General features: G+C 51.5%; 1 protein-coding gene across 4 annotated transcripts; it reads left to right on the top strand.

The window, feature by feature from the left end:
* Positions 1–842: 842 nt before the first annotated feature.
* On the top strand, positions 843–16,124 carry Abcb8 (ATP binding cassette subfamily B member 8). Of its 4 annotated transcripts, none has more exons than XM_087657952.1 (16): positions 843–1,012; positions 5,340–5,649; positions 5,992–6,147; positions 6,223–6,265; positions 6,440–6,545; positions 7,239–7,400; positions 7,643–7,728; positions 7,835–7,932; positions 8,597–8,702; positions 11,253–11,286; positions 11,569–11,705; positions 11,860–11,954; positions 12,139–12,272; positions 12,773–12,920; positions 14,466–14,716; positions 15,361–16,123. In XM_087657952.1, exons 6-16 carry the CDS (start codon positions 7,275–7,277, stop codon positions 15,490–15,492), a joined length of 1,347 nt encoding a protein of 448 aa, XP_087514078.1. In that variant the 5' UTR covers positions 843–1,012; positions 5,340–5,649; positions 5,992–6,147; positions 6,223–6,265; positions 6,440–6,545; positions 7,239–7,274; the 3' UTR covers positions 15,493–16,123. The 4 variants fall into 4 exon arrangements, with proteins under 4 accessions (XP_087514078.1, XP_087514080.1, XP_087514077.1 ...); NM_001007796.2 differs by having other exon boundaries at positions 845–1,012; positions 6,223–6,317; positions 15,361–16,124; XM_087657954.1 differs by lacking the exon at positions 5,340–5,649.
* The last annotated feature ends 501 nt before the right edge of the window (positions 16,125–16,625 follow it).

Raw genomic sequence — 16,625 nt, 5'->3', positions numbered from 1 at the left:
GAGCCACTCCCACCAAGAAGCCACAGCCCAGTGGAGGGGGCAGTTAAGAAAAATAATAATTACACAGAAGGCATAGTGACTCAAGTCTGTAATCCCAGCACTGGGAAGGAAGGATGGAGAGTTCAAGACAAGCCTGAGCTATAAAGAGTCTCAGGCTAGTCAGAGATAATGTAGCAAGTCTCCGGGGTACTTTGGGAGATAATTATAGCAAGAATAAGCTTAGCCCAACTTAGCTATACGCTTTTGAGCTGGAACTTTAGGCCAGTGATTCAGATTCAAATGAGGAAGGAACCTATAGGTTTGATCGTAGGTTGTGCATTGATAAACTTCATGACCTACATACTAATAATTCCCGCTAACTAAGTGTCAGTAGCAGAATCACACAGAGAATTTTCAATGCATGTGAGTGGTGGCACGTCACGGGCATGTATGTTTTTGTTTGGTTTGGGTTGAGAGTGTGTGTGTGTGTGTGTGTGTGTGTGTGTGTGTGTGTGTGTGTGTGTTGCTTTTTTAACTCCCAGGTCTGTTTTCACTCATTCCTTCTCACGGAACCACCACTCTACACTCCCTGAAGATGCCAGGGCACATAGAGATTGTCCATAATAACTCTAGAGAAACTGCTCAAGGTCAGAAACGCCAGGACATCCTCGAATGTGAGCGTGAACGACACACAACCTCTGCCGGTCACCCGACCGTAGGCCACTGAGCAAATGGTTGCCAGAGCTGTTTCTGCTCGGTCCCGCCTACAGCCAATACCTTATCCAATCACAGTTTGTGATAAGACTGATGTGTCTTTCCTCCAATCACCGCGGAGGTGAGAAGAGGTTGTCGGGATGGGGGCCATAGCTAACATGGAACCCTCGGTAGGATAAGTGTGAGATTGCCGTTGCTGGCTGTCCCTGTTTTATTGCCTCAACATGTTGGTGCACTTATTTCGGGTCGGAATTCGGGGTGGCCCAGTTCCAAGATGGTCGCTACAATCCCTGCGCTTCCAGACGTTCTCAGCCGCCAGGTAAAAGAACAAGAGCTACTTGGAGTATGGGCCATTGACCGGTCGGCAGTGCGCGGGGCCCGCCGGGAGGTGTAGTTCTGGCCTCGCGCGTGGCTTGCTGGGAGCTGTAGGCTAGCTCGGAGGGAGTGGAATGTCACTCTCCGGGGAATTGGCCTCAATTATTCATGGTGCTGTGTGGGTGCCAGCAGGAGGCTCCGCAGGTCTGCATCCACTAGCGGTCAGGACTCAGCCGACTCCAGGGCACTGACCACACCCAGTCACCACTGCCCACTAAGGGGCGCCACTCGCAGTTCGCATCTGCTCTCTGGTAATCCATCTGGAGATCTGGACGTATCTGTAATTGGTGTTCATAGACATTTACTATTGATGGTGATTCAGGATTAGCCGAAGTAATTTTAAATGATCAAAAGCGATTCCTAAGCTGGCGAGATGGTTTAGCAGGTAAAGGCACTTGCTGCCAAGCCTGAAGACCTGGATTCTAATTGAGAACTCATATCATAGGAGAGATGCAAACTATCTTCTTACTTCCACTATCCCAAACCCATTAAATAAATATACTCATACATTTAAAAATTTATAAAGTAGTTCCTAGCTAGGATCTGCTGTAAATTCAACACCAGCCTTGTCTATAGAGAGCTCTAGGCTAGCCCAAGCTACATAGAGAAATATCAGCAGCAGACACGTTGAAGCAGGAGAGTTGCTGAGAATTTGAAGCCAGCACGGACCACATAGTGAGTTCTGAGTGAACAAAACATAAGGAACTGATTCTTAGAGCTAGATGTATTATCATACAGTAGAATGTATACTATACATTCTAAGTCCAAGACCGACCTGGAAAACTTTGTAAGATCCTGTGTCAAAATAAAGAGTGAAAGGGTCATTCATATGACTCCATGAGTAAAGATGTGTCACCAACATGATCGAGTTTGTCAGTCTCTGGGACTCACATGTGGAAGGAAAGAACCAACTCTTGCAAGCTGTTCTTTGATCTCCACTCACTCTGGAGTGCTCAAGTGCACAGGCGCTCACACACACACACACACACAAATTAATAAATTTTCAAAATAAAGAGCAGGGGACATGGCTCACTAGGAGTTTTGTTTTGTTTGTGTCAAACATGAATTATAGACTCAATTCCTAGTAGCCTGGGTGGAAAAAAAATCTGATTCATTCTTGGTAAGATGAAAAACAAAACCAACCAACAAACAAAACAGTAACCCACACTGGTCCAGAGAGAATAATAGGTTGAAAGCATGCAAGAGTTCAAAGTCTAATTGTTTCTCTTAGTAATTTTTTAATTTTTTTTTATGTACGTGGTATTTTGCCTGCACATATGTCTGTGCTAGGCAACAGATCCCCTGGAACAGGAGTTACAGACAGTTGTGAGCTGCCATGTGGATGCTGGGAATTGAACCCTGGTCCTCTGGAAGAAGAGCCAGTGCTCTTAACCGCTGAGCCATCTCTCCAGCCCTTTGTTTGTTTGGTTTTTTTGTTTTGTTTTGTTTTGTTTTGTTTTTTGAAGACAGTTTCACTATGTAGGTCTGGCTGGCCTGAAGCTCTCTATCTAGACCAGTCTGACCTTGAACTCACTGAGATCCATCTGCCTCCGCTTCCTGAATGCTGGGATTATAGGAGTACCCTCTACCCAGGACCTAGAATTTAATTGTAAATATTCTACAAGAAGCAGCTGTTTCCCTGACAGGTCCAGGGGAAGATTGCCAAGGGTGGGTAACTGTGGCAAGCCCATGTGCTTGATGGAGGGAGGGCAAGCAAGAGAAGTAGACCTGGTGCTGGGAAGGTTTCCACCAACTGTTGGCAGTCTCCATAGCTTCCTGGTTTGGAGGAGCTGAGAAAAGCTAGAAAGTAGCCATGATAAATTATTAATGGTTTGAAATCAGTCTTTAGGAAGAGGGAGGGTGTTGATTTAAACCATAAAGAAACACAAGGTAAGACCAGATAAATGAGTGTGTTCATTTCAGTTCGAAACAAAATATTTCACTTTTAAGGGACCTATTTTGTGAAACCTTTCAACTTTGGCATACACACACACACACACACACACACACACACACACACACACGGCACTGTTGCACAAGTTGCAGCGTATTCAGTGACAGTAAATTTGTATGTTTGCAAAGCATTGCAGCGGTCAGCTTTACTGCAGATCTAACAAGGGCATACACAGTTCAGCAAACATCCACTCATAGATATCTTTTCTTTTTTAAAGATTTATTTTATTTATATATTAGTACACTGTAGTTCTCGACAGTTCAGAAGAGAGCATCCCATTACAGATGATTGTGAGCCACCATGTGGTTGCTGGGAATTGAACTCAGAACCTCTGGAAGAGCAGTCAGTGCTCTTAACCACTGAGCCATCTCTCCAGCCCCACTCATAGATATCTTATATCCCAGAGATTTCCTAAGTTCTGGTGCATAAAATATGCCTCTGCCCCCTCAGTAAGTCCGCTGGAAAATTAGGACAGCAGTATAGGAAGAAAAGAGTGACTTTTCCCTAAACTGAGGCTGGATAGATATAAGACATAGTGGAGGACAAAGAGAAAAGCTAGGCATTTGTTTAATTATGTGTGTGAGGTAGTGGGTACATGAACAGGGTCAGAGGACGTTGGCGGGTCACAAGTGGTTGTGAACTCCTGACAAATATGCTGGAATCAACCTCAGGTTCTCTGTAAGAGCAGTGCAGACTCTTTTTTTTTTTTTTTAAAGATTTATTCATTTATTATATATAAGTACACTGTAGCTGTCTTCAGATATACCAGAAGAGGGCATCAGATCCCATTACAGATGGTTGTGAGCCACCATGTGGTTGCTGGGAATTGAACTCAGGACCTCTGGAAGAGTAGTCGGGTGCTCTTAACCGCTGAGCCATCTCTCCAGCCCCAGTGCAGACTCTTAATGCTTAGCCTCCCTCCAGCCCATCTTATTTTACTTTGTAGCACAGGCTGGCTTTGAACTTGAAATCTTCCAGTCTCAGCCTCCCAAGTGCTGGGATTTCAGGAATGCACCGCCACACCCGCTTACATACTCTTTCCTTCTTTCTAAGCCTGTCCTCCTGTTAGTCTATCTTGAGCAGTCCTTGGTGGTTTGGCCAGATAACTTCTGCCCAGAACCGGCTCCCTCGGTCCAGTCCCTCCCCTCCGGCTCTTCCCTGTCCCGACCTCTAAAGTGCAAATCTGACTTTATTACGCCTTATCCTAAAAACTGTAGCTAGCCCTAAAAACCCCTCATGTCCACACTGTTGCTGAAAGTCTTTTCTCACTGCAGACACTCCTGCGGGCTTTCCTCTGCCCCATCTCCCCACCGTCCTCATTGTTCACCAGTGCCTTTTCTGATGCTGTGGTCAAACCCTCTGAGCTCTGTGCTTCCCACCCCACCCTCACCCCAACCCGCATGACCCTGGAGGAAGGAGTTTACTTTGTCTGATTTGGTCAGCTCTGTATTCTCTGACACAGTTAAGTGTTGTAAGCAGCTGAATCTGTGTTTCCATTTTATACATGTGGGAACTGAAAGGTGACAAAACAGTCCTCTGTGTTTCTTTCTGTTTCTTCTGTCAGCATTGAGAGAGGAACACAGGGCCCTCTTGCCCACCTCATAACCCGGGAACAAATTATACCATCTCTCCCTCAGTTCTCCCTACCAAGTGAGAATAGGGCATCTCCCGGTGTCAAGAGCAGTGGACATTAACTCTGTACTGCTAGGTCATGTCTTCCCTGTTGCTGACGTTGCACATATGCAGGGGTAGACACAGGGAAGAAGCTCACCCCCAGGATCATCTCTGAGCCTTCCTCTAAGGAAGCCTTCTTGGTCTGTGCCTGTAAAGGAGGCCTGGGCTATCTGCCGCTCCAGATGTCTGACAGGCTGGAGGGAGACCTGCATTGACTGGGTGGCTGGAGGCTAAATAGGGGCCTGGCCGGCTGATGCAGGCTGGACAAGAGTGCTAGAGGGAAAGGCTCTCAGGATTGTTCTCCGATGGCAAAACAGTCCCCAGCTACTGCACAGGTGTGCAGTGTTTGACAGATCTGAACTACTTAAGAACGTGCTGAGGCATTCATTCTGGGTGAGGTAGCACATATCTGTAGATATAGCTACTCAGGAGGCTGAGCCAGGAGGATCACTGAGAGCAAAAGTTGAAGGCCAGGCTGAGTAATATTGGAAGATTTTATCTCAAAAGAAGAAAAGAAAAGAAAAGCATCCATGGGAGAGGCTGCAGATAAAATGCTGTTTCAACTCAACAGGAGCCCACAGAGATGTGAGTCATCTGAAGGACAGCCAGGGCCACAGCTGTCAATGCCTTTTTCTACCTGCAGGTCCTCAGATGACCAGTTCAGCTCATGCCTCCTGCGGGCTGTAGCCCAGCTCCGGTCACAACTCCGCGCTCACCTCCCTCGATCCCCACCAGCTTCCCACCGGAGTACCTCTGCCTGGTGTTGGGTTGGGGGGACTTTGGTGGTCCCCGCTGTGCTGTGGCAGCATCCCCGTTTCTGCCTTATAGCACTATGTGAGGCCAAAGGGTCCCCTCCTGCCCAGCCCACACGTGCCCGGGAGCTGCGCTTTAAGTGGAAGCTATTCTGGCATTTCCTTCACCCCCACCTGCTGGCCCTGGGGCTAGCCATTGTGGTGAGGCTTTCCCTGCTCGCCCATGCTCAGGCCAGGAAGGGCTTAGGCAACTCCAGACCCGAGTTGCACAGGGACAGCATTCTTGCCTTGTGGAGACAAGGACGGCCTAGGCTCTGGGGCATCAGGATGACTGTGCAGGGGGTCTGAGTTTGTGGGATGTGAGGACTTGGGCTGGAGGTCTGGACTTTAATTCACAAAGAGGCATTTCTGTGACCACATGAGTAGCCACAATGTGGACAAGGCAAGGCTATGTAGGGAGAGAGGAAAAGCCAGAGCCAGAGCCTAGGAGGGGATGAATATGGCCTCCTCTCCAGGTTTCTGTTTCCTCTGTTCCTGTTTCAGCTGGCCTTGGGTGCGGCACTAGTGAATGTGCAGATCCCCTTGCTCCTCGGCCAACTGGTGGAGATCGTCGCCAAGTACACGAGGGAGCATGTGGGGAGTTTCGTGTCTGAGTCCCGTAGGCTCAGTATCCAGCTGCTCCTACTCTATGGTGTTCAGGTATAGCTGGATAGCAGGGTCTGGGGCTCACAGCAGCCTTCTTGGGGTATCCCTAATGCCAGGCCTCTCTTACAGGGACTACTGACCTTTGGATACCTAGTGCTGCTGTCCCACATGGGTGAGCGCATGGCCATGGACATGCGGAAAGCCCTTTTCAGCTCCCTGCTCCGGTACTAGCAGCTCTAGTGGGTGGGGCTAGGGTAGACCAGGGCATGCCAGGAGGTCGAGGTGGGACAGACCCTGAAGTACCATCTCCTCTCCTTCACCTGCTACCATCATGTCTTACTGCCAGGCAAGACATTGCTTTCTTTGATGCCAAAAAGACAGGGCAGCTAGTGAGCCGCTTGACTACTGATGTGCAAGAGTTCAAGTCATCCTTCAAGCTTGTCATCTCCCAGGTCAGTGTATCAGCAGGCCAGAGTGCCTGCCCCAGCCCTGGCATCCTAATATTGCCTTGTTCCAAGCTTTTAGTATAGACTGCCCAGCTTTTAGTACAGACTGTCTGAGGAAGCTATGAGAGAGAGGAAACAGAGTCTGGACGGAGGCACTGGGAAAGTGTTAAGGTCAGGACAGGCTGTTGCTCCGTGCTCTGAAACCTTTCCTCCCCCAGAAAGCCATTGGGAGGCAATTATGAGTGACCCTGGCAGAGGCAAACTCACCTGACCCAGCGTGACCCCCTTTGTGTCCATCCCCAGCTGGCATCAAACCCATGCATGACTCTACTGCATACTGACAGCCCACCTTCCGCACCCCTCCATCACCTGGTCCCAGGTTAGCAGGACACTGGCCTATGGCAGCCAGGGTATCCCTGTGCAGTCCAGTGTGTCCAAAATAAACAAACAATGGATTTGTCTAAAGAAAAAGGGTATGGCCCGTGGACATTCTCACCCATCTCTTTCGAAACTGATACTCAGATCCTGGCTGGCCAAGAAAGGGGCTCATTTGGTAACCAGTGACTGCCCTTTGACCTCCAGGGCTCATGCTGGTGGCCTGGGCCTCATAAGTGCAGAGCTGTGGCCAGCCCACCCTCAGCAGAACACTCACCGTCTGGTGCTGATGCTCTAACATCCTGCCCTCCTCTCACTGCTCAGGGACTGCGCAGCTCCACCCAGGTGATCGGTAGCCTGATGACCCTGTCTATTCTGTCCCCGCGCCTTACACTGATGCTGGCTGTTGTCACACCTGCCCTCATGGGAGTGGGCACCCTGATGGGCTCAGGCCTCCGAAAGCTTTCTCGACAGTGTCAGGAGCAGGTACTGGAATTCTTGACTTGTCCCCCTTGGTTCTTCCTAGCATCCCTGGCCCAGTCTCCTTGACCTTTCTTCAGCCTCTTGCTGTCTGCAACTACTTCTTTTTTTTTTTTTTCTTTTCTTTTCTTTTCTTTTTTTCAGGGCTGGGGTCCAAACCCAGGGCCTTGAGCTTGCTAGGTAAGCGCTCTACCATTGAGCTAAATCCCCAACCCGCAACTACTTCTTATTTCCCTGTCTCCTCGCAGATTGCCAGGGCGACAGGTGTAGCAGACGAGGCCCTTGGCAGTGTTCGGACTGTTCGGGCCTTCGCAATGGAGAAGAGGGAGGAGGAGTAAGTCCTGGGAAGGCAGCATACAGTGGGCCCATCTCACACCCTCCCCTGCCCTGGCCCTCCTCCCAGCTGCTTCCCAAGTGCCCAGCCTGGCCTCTCTTCCCAGACGCTATCAAGCAGAACTGGAGTCATGCTGCTGTAAAGCAGAGGAGCTGGGCAGGGGCATCGCCTTGTTCCAGGGGCTCTCAAACATCGCTTTCAACTGTGAGTGAATGAGACCCTGCCTGGGAGGGGACGTGGGCATGGACTGGGTAGGAACAAAGACAGGCAAAAGACAGCTTCCACTTGCCCACGTGGTCCTAACATTGAGTGCCTGCATTTGTGAGATGCCCCAGCTACTGACTGCTATGGGATGTTAAGTGATGTCATCCATTAGCTTGTAGAGAATGCCACAGGGCACCTTAAGGAGTATGCTGTACGCCTCAATGCCAGGGAAACATTCTGTTTCTCCAGCCCTTTTTCATTTCCGTGCGCATGTGTGTCTGTGAATGGGTGTGTAGATGTGAATGCAGGTTCCTACAGAGGCCCCACAGCTGGAATTAACAGGCAGCTGTGAGCTGCCAGATGTGGCTGCTGGGAACTGAACTCAGCAGCAGTGTGTGCTCTTAGTCACTGAGCCCTCTCTGCAGCCCTTTTAGTTTTAGGTAAAGCCTCACTAAGTTCCCTAGGCTGCCTTCAGACTTTTTCTGTATCCCAGGCTGCCTCAGCCTCATAAGTCATTGTTGCAGGCCAATGTCATATACCTGGCCTGCCCATCCTGTTTCCCCAATGGGGAGTTGAGGGCTCAGAGTCGGCTGGTGGCAGACTGGGGACTCAGTCTCCATCCCTTGCCACTTCCTGCCTCACTTCCTGGCACCTTTCCATGTAGGTATGGTCTTGGGCACCCTGTTCATTGGAGGCTCCCTTGTGGCTGGACAGCAGCTGAAAGGGGGAGACCTCATGTCCTTCCTGGTGGCTTCCCAGACAGTACAGAGGTGAGTGGAGACCACTGTCATCTCTCAGGAGAACTCCCCCTACCCCCACCTCCCCTGCCACCCTTTCAGAGCCCTGCTTACTATAACAGGGACATCAGTGTACTGGGGGGATGGGAGGGCCCTAGCACTTTTAAACATGAGCTCCCCATCCCTCCTCAGCTCTGCACCCCCTTCTACTTCCTGCCTTCTATGACTCTGAGCATACTGAACACCACACAGAAGTAGTCATACGTTGTTCTTCCCTTGGTGCCTGGCTGCCTCACCTGGCACAGTGCTTTGGGGCAGGCGGCCCTCCCTTTATGTGCTGTAGCCTGCATCCCTGTGGATACCTTCCTCAGCAGGCTTTTTAAGGGCTGCCCTGGCCTCAGACTATTTCCTAGGATGAGATGAAGACCCCTGCCCCCCAGGAGCTACTTGTGTAACTTCCATTTCCCTGTTTAGCTGAGCCCCATCCACTTGTGCAGCAACCTGGGGCTCCCCTGTCACCTTGGCCACAAGGTGGCCTCAGTGGGCTGCCCAGCAGGCCCCAATGGAATCCCTTCTCTTTCTCAGTGAAACCCAAGCACTTCCTACTGTTGTTTTCTACCTTGCTTTCCCTATACATAGCAAATATTTTTTAAAAAATTATATATATATGTTTTGATAAATAGTGAGTATGCTATAATAAATAAAGAGCAAATATATATTAGCACCGGACATGTCAGAAGTGCTCTCCCCTTCTCAAATTGGTCTCTCCCTACAGAGGTGACACTCCTGATCATAATGGTGCCCTGTCCTGCCATGGCTGTAACTCCACCGCTCTTAGAGAAAGGCTTAGTGTCTGATTGCTGCTGTCTAGTGTGACGTAAGGCCAACCTGGACATGGTAGGACAGTCTCGTCCACACTCTAGCCAGAGGACTACAGAGCAGAGCGCACTGGTTCCCAGCTACATGAGCACTGCCTTTGCTTCCATTTTTGCTCCACATCAAAGACTGTCTGACAGACCCTCTGGTCTCAGAAGCCTCATCTGTCCTCTGGCCCAGCAGCTGTTCCTGACTTTGCTATCTAGGTGCCCTGATTGTGAAAGAGGTGGAGGTTACTGTGTCCCTTCTGCTACCTTGCATTCCTTGTACTGACCTAATTCCCTGGTCAGCACGGGCTCCAGCCCTTGATGACTTTCAAGTCCTGTGGACTCAGATGAACATCTGGGCTCTATTCCCTGGTACATGCCTCCCACCTTCATGTTCTTACCTGCCTACTGCACTGTTCAGCCCTAAGCAGTTCTATGCTTCAAGTAGCCTTCGCTATCTCAGGCCCTGGCCAGGTCACCATCACCAGCCAGCTGGAGGGATCAGCTCCTTAGGAAGCTGCTGTTTCTCTCTGCCTCCTGCTGTATATGCAAAGGCCCGTGTGTCAGGGCTGAGGTCCAAGGGGAGGGGTGAGCAGGGCATCTCAGCTCCAGCTAAGTGTTCCTTTGGCAGAGAATGGATGGTTCCCAGGCAGGGAATTTGACCAAGCCAGCTTACTTCATCGCAATATACCAGCCCTCAGAGCAGGGTCAGGGCCTCCCATGAGTCGTGTGTTTTGGATTTCAGTTGTGGTTGGCCCCTTAGCCAGGCTCTAATGGATTGCTGGTTTCCTGTGAACTGGTCACATCCACAGATAACTCACCCACTCAGCCCCTCCCCCTCTGCCTTCCTACTCCTGGCAGTGCCTGTTGCCCTACGCCTGCTCTAACTGCTTCCTTGAGGACTTTAGGGGCTTGCCCAGCACTGGAGGAATGGACTTGGTCCACAGAGTGCTGGAATGGCAGTGTCTCCTCTTCTCAGAAAGGGCCCATTGCACTCAGTGCCATATACAAGTGGGTTGGCTAACCCACTGGGGAACATGACTAAGGCTGTTGACTCATCTTCCTCCTTAGCTCTCAGCAGGCGACCAGTCTCAGCCCCAGCCCTGCCAAGACAAGGGAGGTGACCCACTGTCTAGACAGATAAACACATGGCATCACCTACACATGCCCACCTTTAGGGCAAGCAGACAGTAAACTCTCTGTCAGGAAGTTTGCTTTGGGGGCTCCTTTCTTCTGAAAGGGCTTAACTTTTTCCACCTTTATTTGAAATTTTAATTAATTTCCCACCTTATGTCCTTGCTTCTCCAGAAGTCTAGTGTTAGATCTGATCTCCCACTGTGGACCCATCCTTATCCCTGTGACTTCTGTCAAGGGATAGTTAAAGCAAGTGGGTAGAGACCACAGGATCAGTTAGGCCCCCTCTGGTGGGCTATCTTCACCCTGTTTACTGAAGGCCAGGGGAGCATGTGGGCACACCACTGAGTCCCTGTCATTTATCCATCACCCGCTGCATCCTGGAGCCTCTCCAGATGCTGGCTCTGGCAGCAGGCAACTGTTAACTCAAACTAAGAAGGGATCTGCTGCCCCAGGACCTCAGGGCTCCAGTGGCCATAAGATCTTAGGGCCTTCTACATGTGAGCCCTGCCATTGCCTCCCCACCACGGCCTTCCCTTCCCTCTGGCTCTTGTTAATACACTCTTCTCACTCTTTCCTCTGGCAGGTCTATGGCCAGCCTCTCTGTCCTGTTTGGTCAGGTAAGTGAGATTGTCCCAAGCCTGAGTTAGAGAGGTGTGAGGGGTGTGCATGAGTACATGTGTACATGCGTGCGTGCGTAAGTGTGTGCATGTGTGCATACATGTTGCTGCTGTGACATGGCCTATTGTTGGGGGTAGGCAGAGGAAGAACAAAGAACAGGGTTTTTGAACCCCAAGACCACAGTCTGGTTCTGGACACACTGCAGCCCTCTCGGCAGCAGAAGTCCCCTTCCATGGGAGCCCCAGTTTTTAACTCAACAACAAACTGGATTCCTTCTGCAGGTGGTGCGTGGGCTGAGTGCAGGAGCCCGAGTCTTTGAGTACATGTCCCTGAGCCCCGTCATCCCCTTGACCGGGGGCTACTCTATCCCCAGCAAGGACCTTCGTGGTTCTATCACCTTCCAGAATGTCAGCTTCAGGTCAGCATTGGTGGGTAGGCTAAGAAAAAACCTTTTGGGCTGAGAATGAGGGGAAGTCAGCTGGCATTTAACTGAGTGCTTCCTGTGAGCAAGGCCCTGTGAGGGGCCTTAGGGCAGGAGCTGGTCTGACTGGGGCTCTCTTGGCCACCCCCAGCTACCCCTGCCGACCTGGCTTCAATGTGCTCAAGAACTTCACCCTGAAGCTGCCCCCTGGCAAGATTGTGGCTCTCGTTGGCCAGTCTGGGGGAGGTAAGAGGAACCTCACCATCTTTCATCCTCTGGTTTGTATTTTTGGTAACCACTTGGAGCAGGGCTGGTAGCAAGCCCTCCCTGGCTCCTGCTCCTACCTGGGATGAATATCCTGCAGTACTACAAGGGTCTCTCTTTGCTGGGACATTCTCCAAAGCCCTCCTCTTCACAATTCCCCCTCCAGGAAAGACCACAGTTGCTTCCCTGCTGGAACGCTTCTATGACCCCACAGCTGGCGTGGTGACGCTGGATGGGCATGACCTGCGTACTCTCGACCCCTCCTGGCTCCGGGGCCAGGTCATAGGTTTCATCAGCCAGGTGAAGGGCAGAGCTGGGCGGGGTCTCAACAGCAAGACTGGAGCCCATTTTCTCTCTTCCCCACTTATCTCCCTGTTCCTCTGAGGACGTCTATGGCCTTCATGGTTCCTAGCCTCCCTCTGGATCCAGGACGTCCCTCTCCCTCCGCAGCTTTGCCCTTGTACTCCAGAGCATAGACACTGCTCCTGTTGGCTGCAGTCTTAGGACTCCAAGGCAGTGGTTCTGAGGCTGCCGATAGCCACATGCAGGAAAGGCCAAAATTCCCATGACCTCCTATTACTACAGGGCCTGTCCATCGTCACCTATGGTGAGGTAGTCTGTGTCCTTTGTGGGAGGAGTCCTCTGCTTCCCGTTAATGAGCCACCCTGTCCTCACATGATTAGCATCTGGCTTTGAACTTCAGACCCGCACTGCACATGGCAGTCCCCAAGTTTTGAGGCTGGCTCAGAGTATAGCCTGTAGATGCTATCTCTGTGTTCCCATTCTACTCAACCTTGCAGGAGCCAGTCCTGTTTGCAACAACCATCATGGAGAATATCCGATTTGGGAAGCTAGATGCTTCCGATGAAGAGGTGTATACAGCTGCACGGAAAGCCAATGCCCACGAGTTCATCAGCAGCTTCCCTGATGGCTACAGCACTGTGGTTGGTGGGTCCCTTGGTGGGAAGTTGCTGGGTCAGCAGGCAGTGGTGAGGCTCAGGAGCCATGCCTCCACTGGCTTGAAGCAACTCAGCCGACTCTTGAAAGATTCAGCTAGGAGACAGCCAAGCCAAGAAAGACCGACCAGCCATGCTTGAAGGGACAGAGATGGCTTTATGAGACAGAAAAACCTGAGCCTTGTGTCTCAGGCATAACAGACTAGACAGGACTCTGAGAGGAGACGGACATTATAATAGCAAAAGTAAAGGGAAGGCCAAGGCCACAGGCACAAAGGACTCGTGCACTCAACCTGCCACAACCCAAGACAAGAAATAGGACCCTCTCAGAGCTTCCCATGTTCTGGTTCTCTTGCTCTTCAGTGGCATCCCTCAGCACAACAGGCTGATGTCCTGTGCAGGCCTTTTCTGTCTTCAGGGTACTGGACCATACAATGGCACCCTAGCTCCTGCCTGTGACAACCTAAGTCTTAGATGTTCGTCCCCATATGTCTTAGTTAGGGTTTTACTGCTGTGAACAGACACCGTGACCAATGCAAGTCTTATAAAGGACAACATTCAATTGAGTCTGGCTTACAGGTTTAGAGGTTCAGTCCATCATCATCAAGGCTGGTGCGTGGCAGCATCCAGGCAGGCACGGTGCAGGAGGAGCTGAGAGTTCTGCCTCTTATCTGAAGGCTGCTAGTGGAAGACTCACTTCTAAGCATCTAGGGTAAAGGTCTTCAAACCCACACCCACAGTGACACACCTACTCCAAAAAGGCCACACCTCCTAATAGTGCCACTCCCTGGGCCAAGCATATACAAACCATCACACCACAGCTCTTGTCTGTCTCTGGGGCTGTATGTACCATATACATACAGAGTATGACTCCAGCAGTTTGGCTGTACTATATAGAATGTCCCAGCACCTCTTGGGGCTTCTCTGCTGACTGACCTGGACCTTTAAGGCCGGACCCATCCCTTGCCGTCCCTCCAGGTCCTAAGGCCGGACCCATCCCTTGCCGTCCCTCCAGGTCCTAACACACATGCGGTCACACATGTGCTCACATGCTCAGGCTCTGTGTTGTTCTCATGGGAGGCCCCTGTCATCTCTATGGACACTCCCTTCTTATCGGGGCTTCCCAGGACTGCTCCCCTCATTGACCTATGACCCTGCCATCACTTGGCAGTCCCTCCCAAGTTGTCCTCTGTGGCTTCAAATTCCCCCTGTGGTTAGCATCTTTGTGCTGTGCAGCCCATGCTTGGGTGCCAGGTGGTCCAGCTGCAGCCAGGGCCAGAATCCAGGAGGATAGTCGTTGCTGTAGGCGTTTGGTAGGAGCTCATCTCAAGAGGCCCGCCTAGGAAGGGAGGCTCCTGCAAGACATTGGCGTTCCGTGTGCACTGTCAGGCTGGAGCACTCAGCCTGATGATATAAACACGGCAGTGTGGAGGTGGGGCCCTGACTGGAGCCTGATGGAAGTCCCTAAGTACCCAGCACCCTTTGCTAGTGTGGGGCTAAGGACCACCTTAGCCCCTGCCCTGTCCCCTTCCCCTAGGTGAACGGGGCACAACCTTGTCCGGTGGTCAGAAGCAGCGCCTAGCCATCGCACGTGCCCTCATCAAGAGGCCCACAGTGTTGATCCTGGATGAAGCCACCAGTGCGCTGGACGCAGAGTCTGAGAGGATAGTACAGGAGGCACTGGACCGGGCCAGTGCTGGTCGCACCGTGTTGGTCATTGCCCACCGGCTCAGTACTGTTCGTGCCGCCCACTCCATCATCGTCATGGCCAATGGCCAAGTCTGTGAGGTCAGTAGGGCTAGGAATGGGCAGTGGTTCGGGTGGCACAGCTAAGCTAGATGAGTCTCTGGCCTGCTTCCAGCCCCTTGAGGTCATGTTCTGGGAACAAAACCCCAACAGACCAAGGTCTTTTTTTTTTTTTTTTTTTTTTTTTCCCGGAGCTGGGGACCGAACCCAGGGCCTTGTGCTTGTTAGGCAAGCGCTCTACCACTGAGCTAAATCCCCAACCCCCAGACCAAGGTCTTCTTATCCTTGGATAAACCCAGGCTGCTACCCTCTGGGAAAGTTGAACTACAGGCTCTAGGACCAGAGAAGATATTGTCGGTAAAGAGACTGAGGCACAGCTGGCCGCTCAGAGGCCATGATGCAGAGAGGCTGTCTCTCAGACTCGTGAGAGCAGCCAGGGGCAGGATCAGAACACAAGTGTATCCCACAGCTATAGCCAGAGGAGAGAAAAGTGATCACCTGAAGAGAAGGTCGCATTGGCTGGTAAAGCCATGCCCAAGGAGCTCCTTTACAGTCAGCACAGAGCTGTCAAGTGTACCTAGAAGGGACATGACCTTATGTGGCTGTGAGCCTCACAGGGGATGGAGGTCAGCCCTGCTGGGACTCCAAGTTCTGCTCTGTTGAAATGACCCTCCTTCTGTCTCCAGGCTGGGACCCACGAAGAACTCCTTCAAAAAGGCGGGCTCTACGCAGAGCTTATCCGGAGACAAGCCCTGGATGCCTCACTGCCCTCAGCCCCACCTGCAGAGAAGCCTGAAGACCACAGAAGCTGCCAGTGAGGCCCCCTGGGGTCAGTCTGAGGCTGGAGCTCTGCTGGGGACAGAGCCCTTGAGGGCCAGTGTGCTGGAGTGTGGCCTGGACTACTACTCCCTTAAAGGAGCTGGGACCCAACCACTGGGGTGGGAGACTGGCTTTCCTCCCACCTGCTCCTACGATCCTAACTCAGCTCTGTGGTCACAGGATGTATACGGTGAGGCAGAGTCCCTGAACACCTCTGCTTGACCCTCTCAGGCTGGCCCAGTTCTGCCCAACACTCAGTTGTTTAGGCCCCAACTCCAGGGAACTGGCTGGGCCTGGTAGAATGGGCTGAAGTCCCAGCACTTGGGAGACAGAAGTGGGAGGAGGATCAAGAGTTCAAGGCCGGGGCTGGAGAGATGGCTCAGATGTTAAGAGCACTGTCTGCTCATCCAGAGGTCACGAGTTCAATTCCCAGCAACCACATGGTGGCTCACAACCATATATAATGAGATCTGGTGCCCTCTTCTGGCCTGCATGTATACATGCAGGTGCAATGCTGTATACATAATAAATAAATCTTTAAAAAAAAAAAAGTTCAAGGCCATCCTGGGCTACATAGTGAGACTGTATCTTAAAAAAGGAGAACCTAAATAAAAAGACAATTTTAAAAGAGGTTGTAGCTTAGTAGCAGAGTGCTTGCCTGTCGTATGTGAGGGGCCACGATATAATCCTTAGTACTGCCAATAGGACATAAAACCCAGGGTTGAAGAGTGACCCAGGGGCTCAGGCTAGGCTCTGCCTCCCCCTAGGTAGGACCCACACATCCCCAACTTTACTCCTGCATCCGCAGTGCACCTCTTGGTCTGTCCTCCACATAGTCAGTCCTGCTTTCTGGCAGGATAAAGTGGTCCGTTGTACAAGAAGCACCCAGCCTCCCTGCCAGGTTGTGCCTTTTTTGTCACAATCAGACCTGGTGACTCTAACCGAGCCAAAGGCAAGACACTGAAGAGGCCACTGTGCCGTGTGTACCCAGAGACACAGACACAGTGGCAGCATGATGGCACATGCCTGTAATCCCCCAGATGGGAGCTAGCTGCAGGAGACCATCCTTGGCTACACAGGTTGGGGCTAGCCTGGCCTTTGGAGAGTCTGCCCCAAAGGTGGAAGCACTGTT

This window comes from Rattus norvegicus, chromosome 4, assembly GCF_021556685.1.
Source record: "Rattus norvegicus strain SHRSP/BbbUtx chromosome 4, alternate assembly SHRSP_T2T, whole genome shotgun sequence".
Taxonomy (NCBI): domain Eukaryota; kingdom Metazoa; phylum Chordata; class Mammalia; order Rodentia; family Muridae; genus Rattus; species Rattus norvegicus.
The sequence above is the reverse complement of the archived record's forward strand: the minus strand, read 5'-3'. Positions and strand labels throughout refer to the sequence as shown.

Bases quoted from the DNA above. Each gene is read 5' to 3' on its own strand.
- Abcb8 (NM_001007796.2), top strand. From the start codon at position 918: ATGTTGGTGCACTTATTTCGGGTCGGAATTCGGGGTGGCCCAGTTCCA. The intron at 7,401-7,642 runs GTACTGGAATTC...GTCTCCTCGCAG, and splicing joins CTCGACAGTGTCAGGAGCAG to ATTGCCAGGGCGACAGGTGT. The intron at 11,955-12,138 runs GTAAGAGGAACC...TTCCCCCTCCAG, and splicing joins CGTTGGCCAGTCTGGGGGAG to GAAAGACCACAGTTGCTTCC.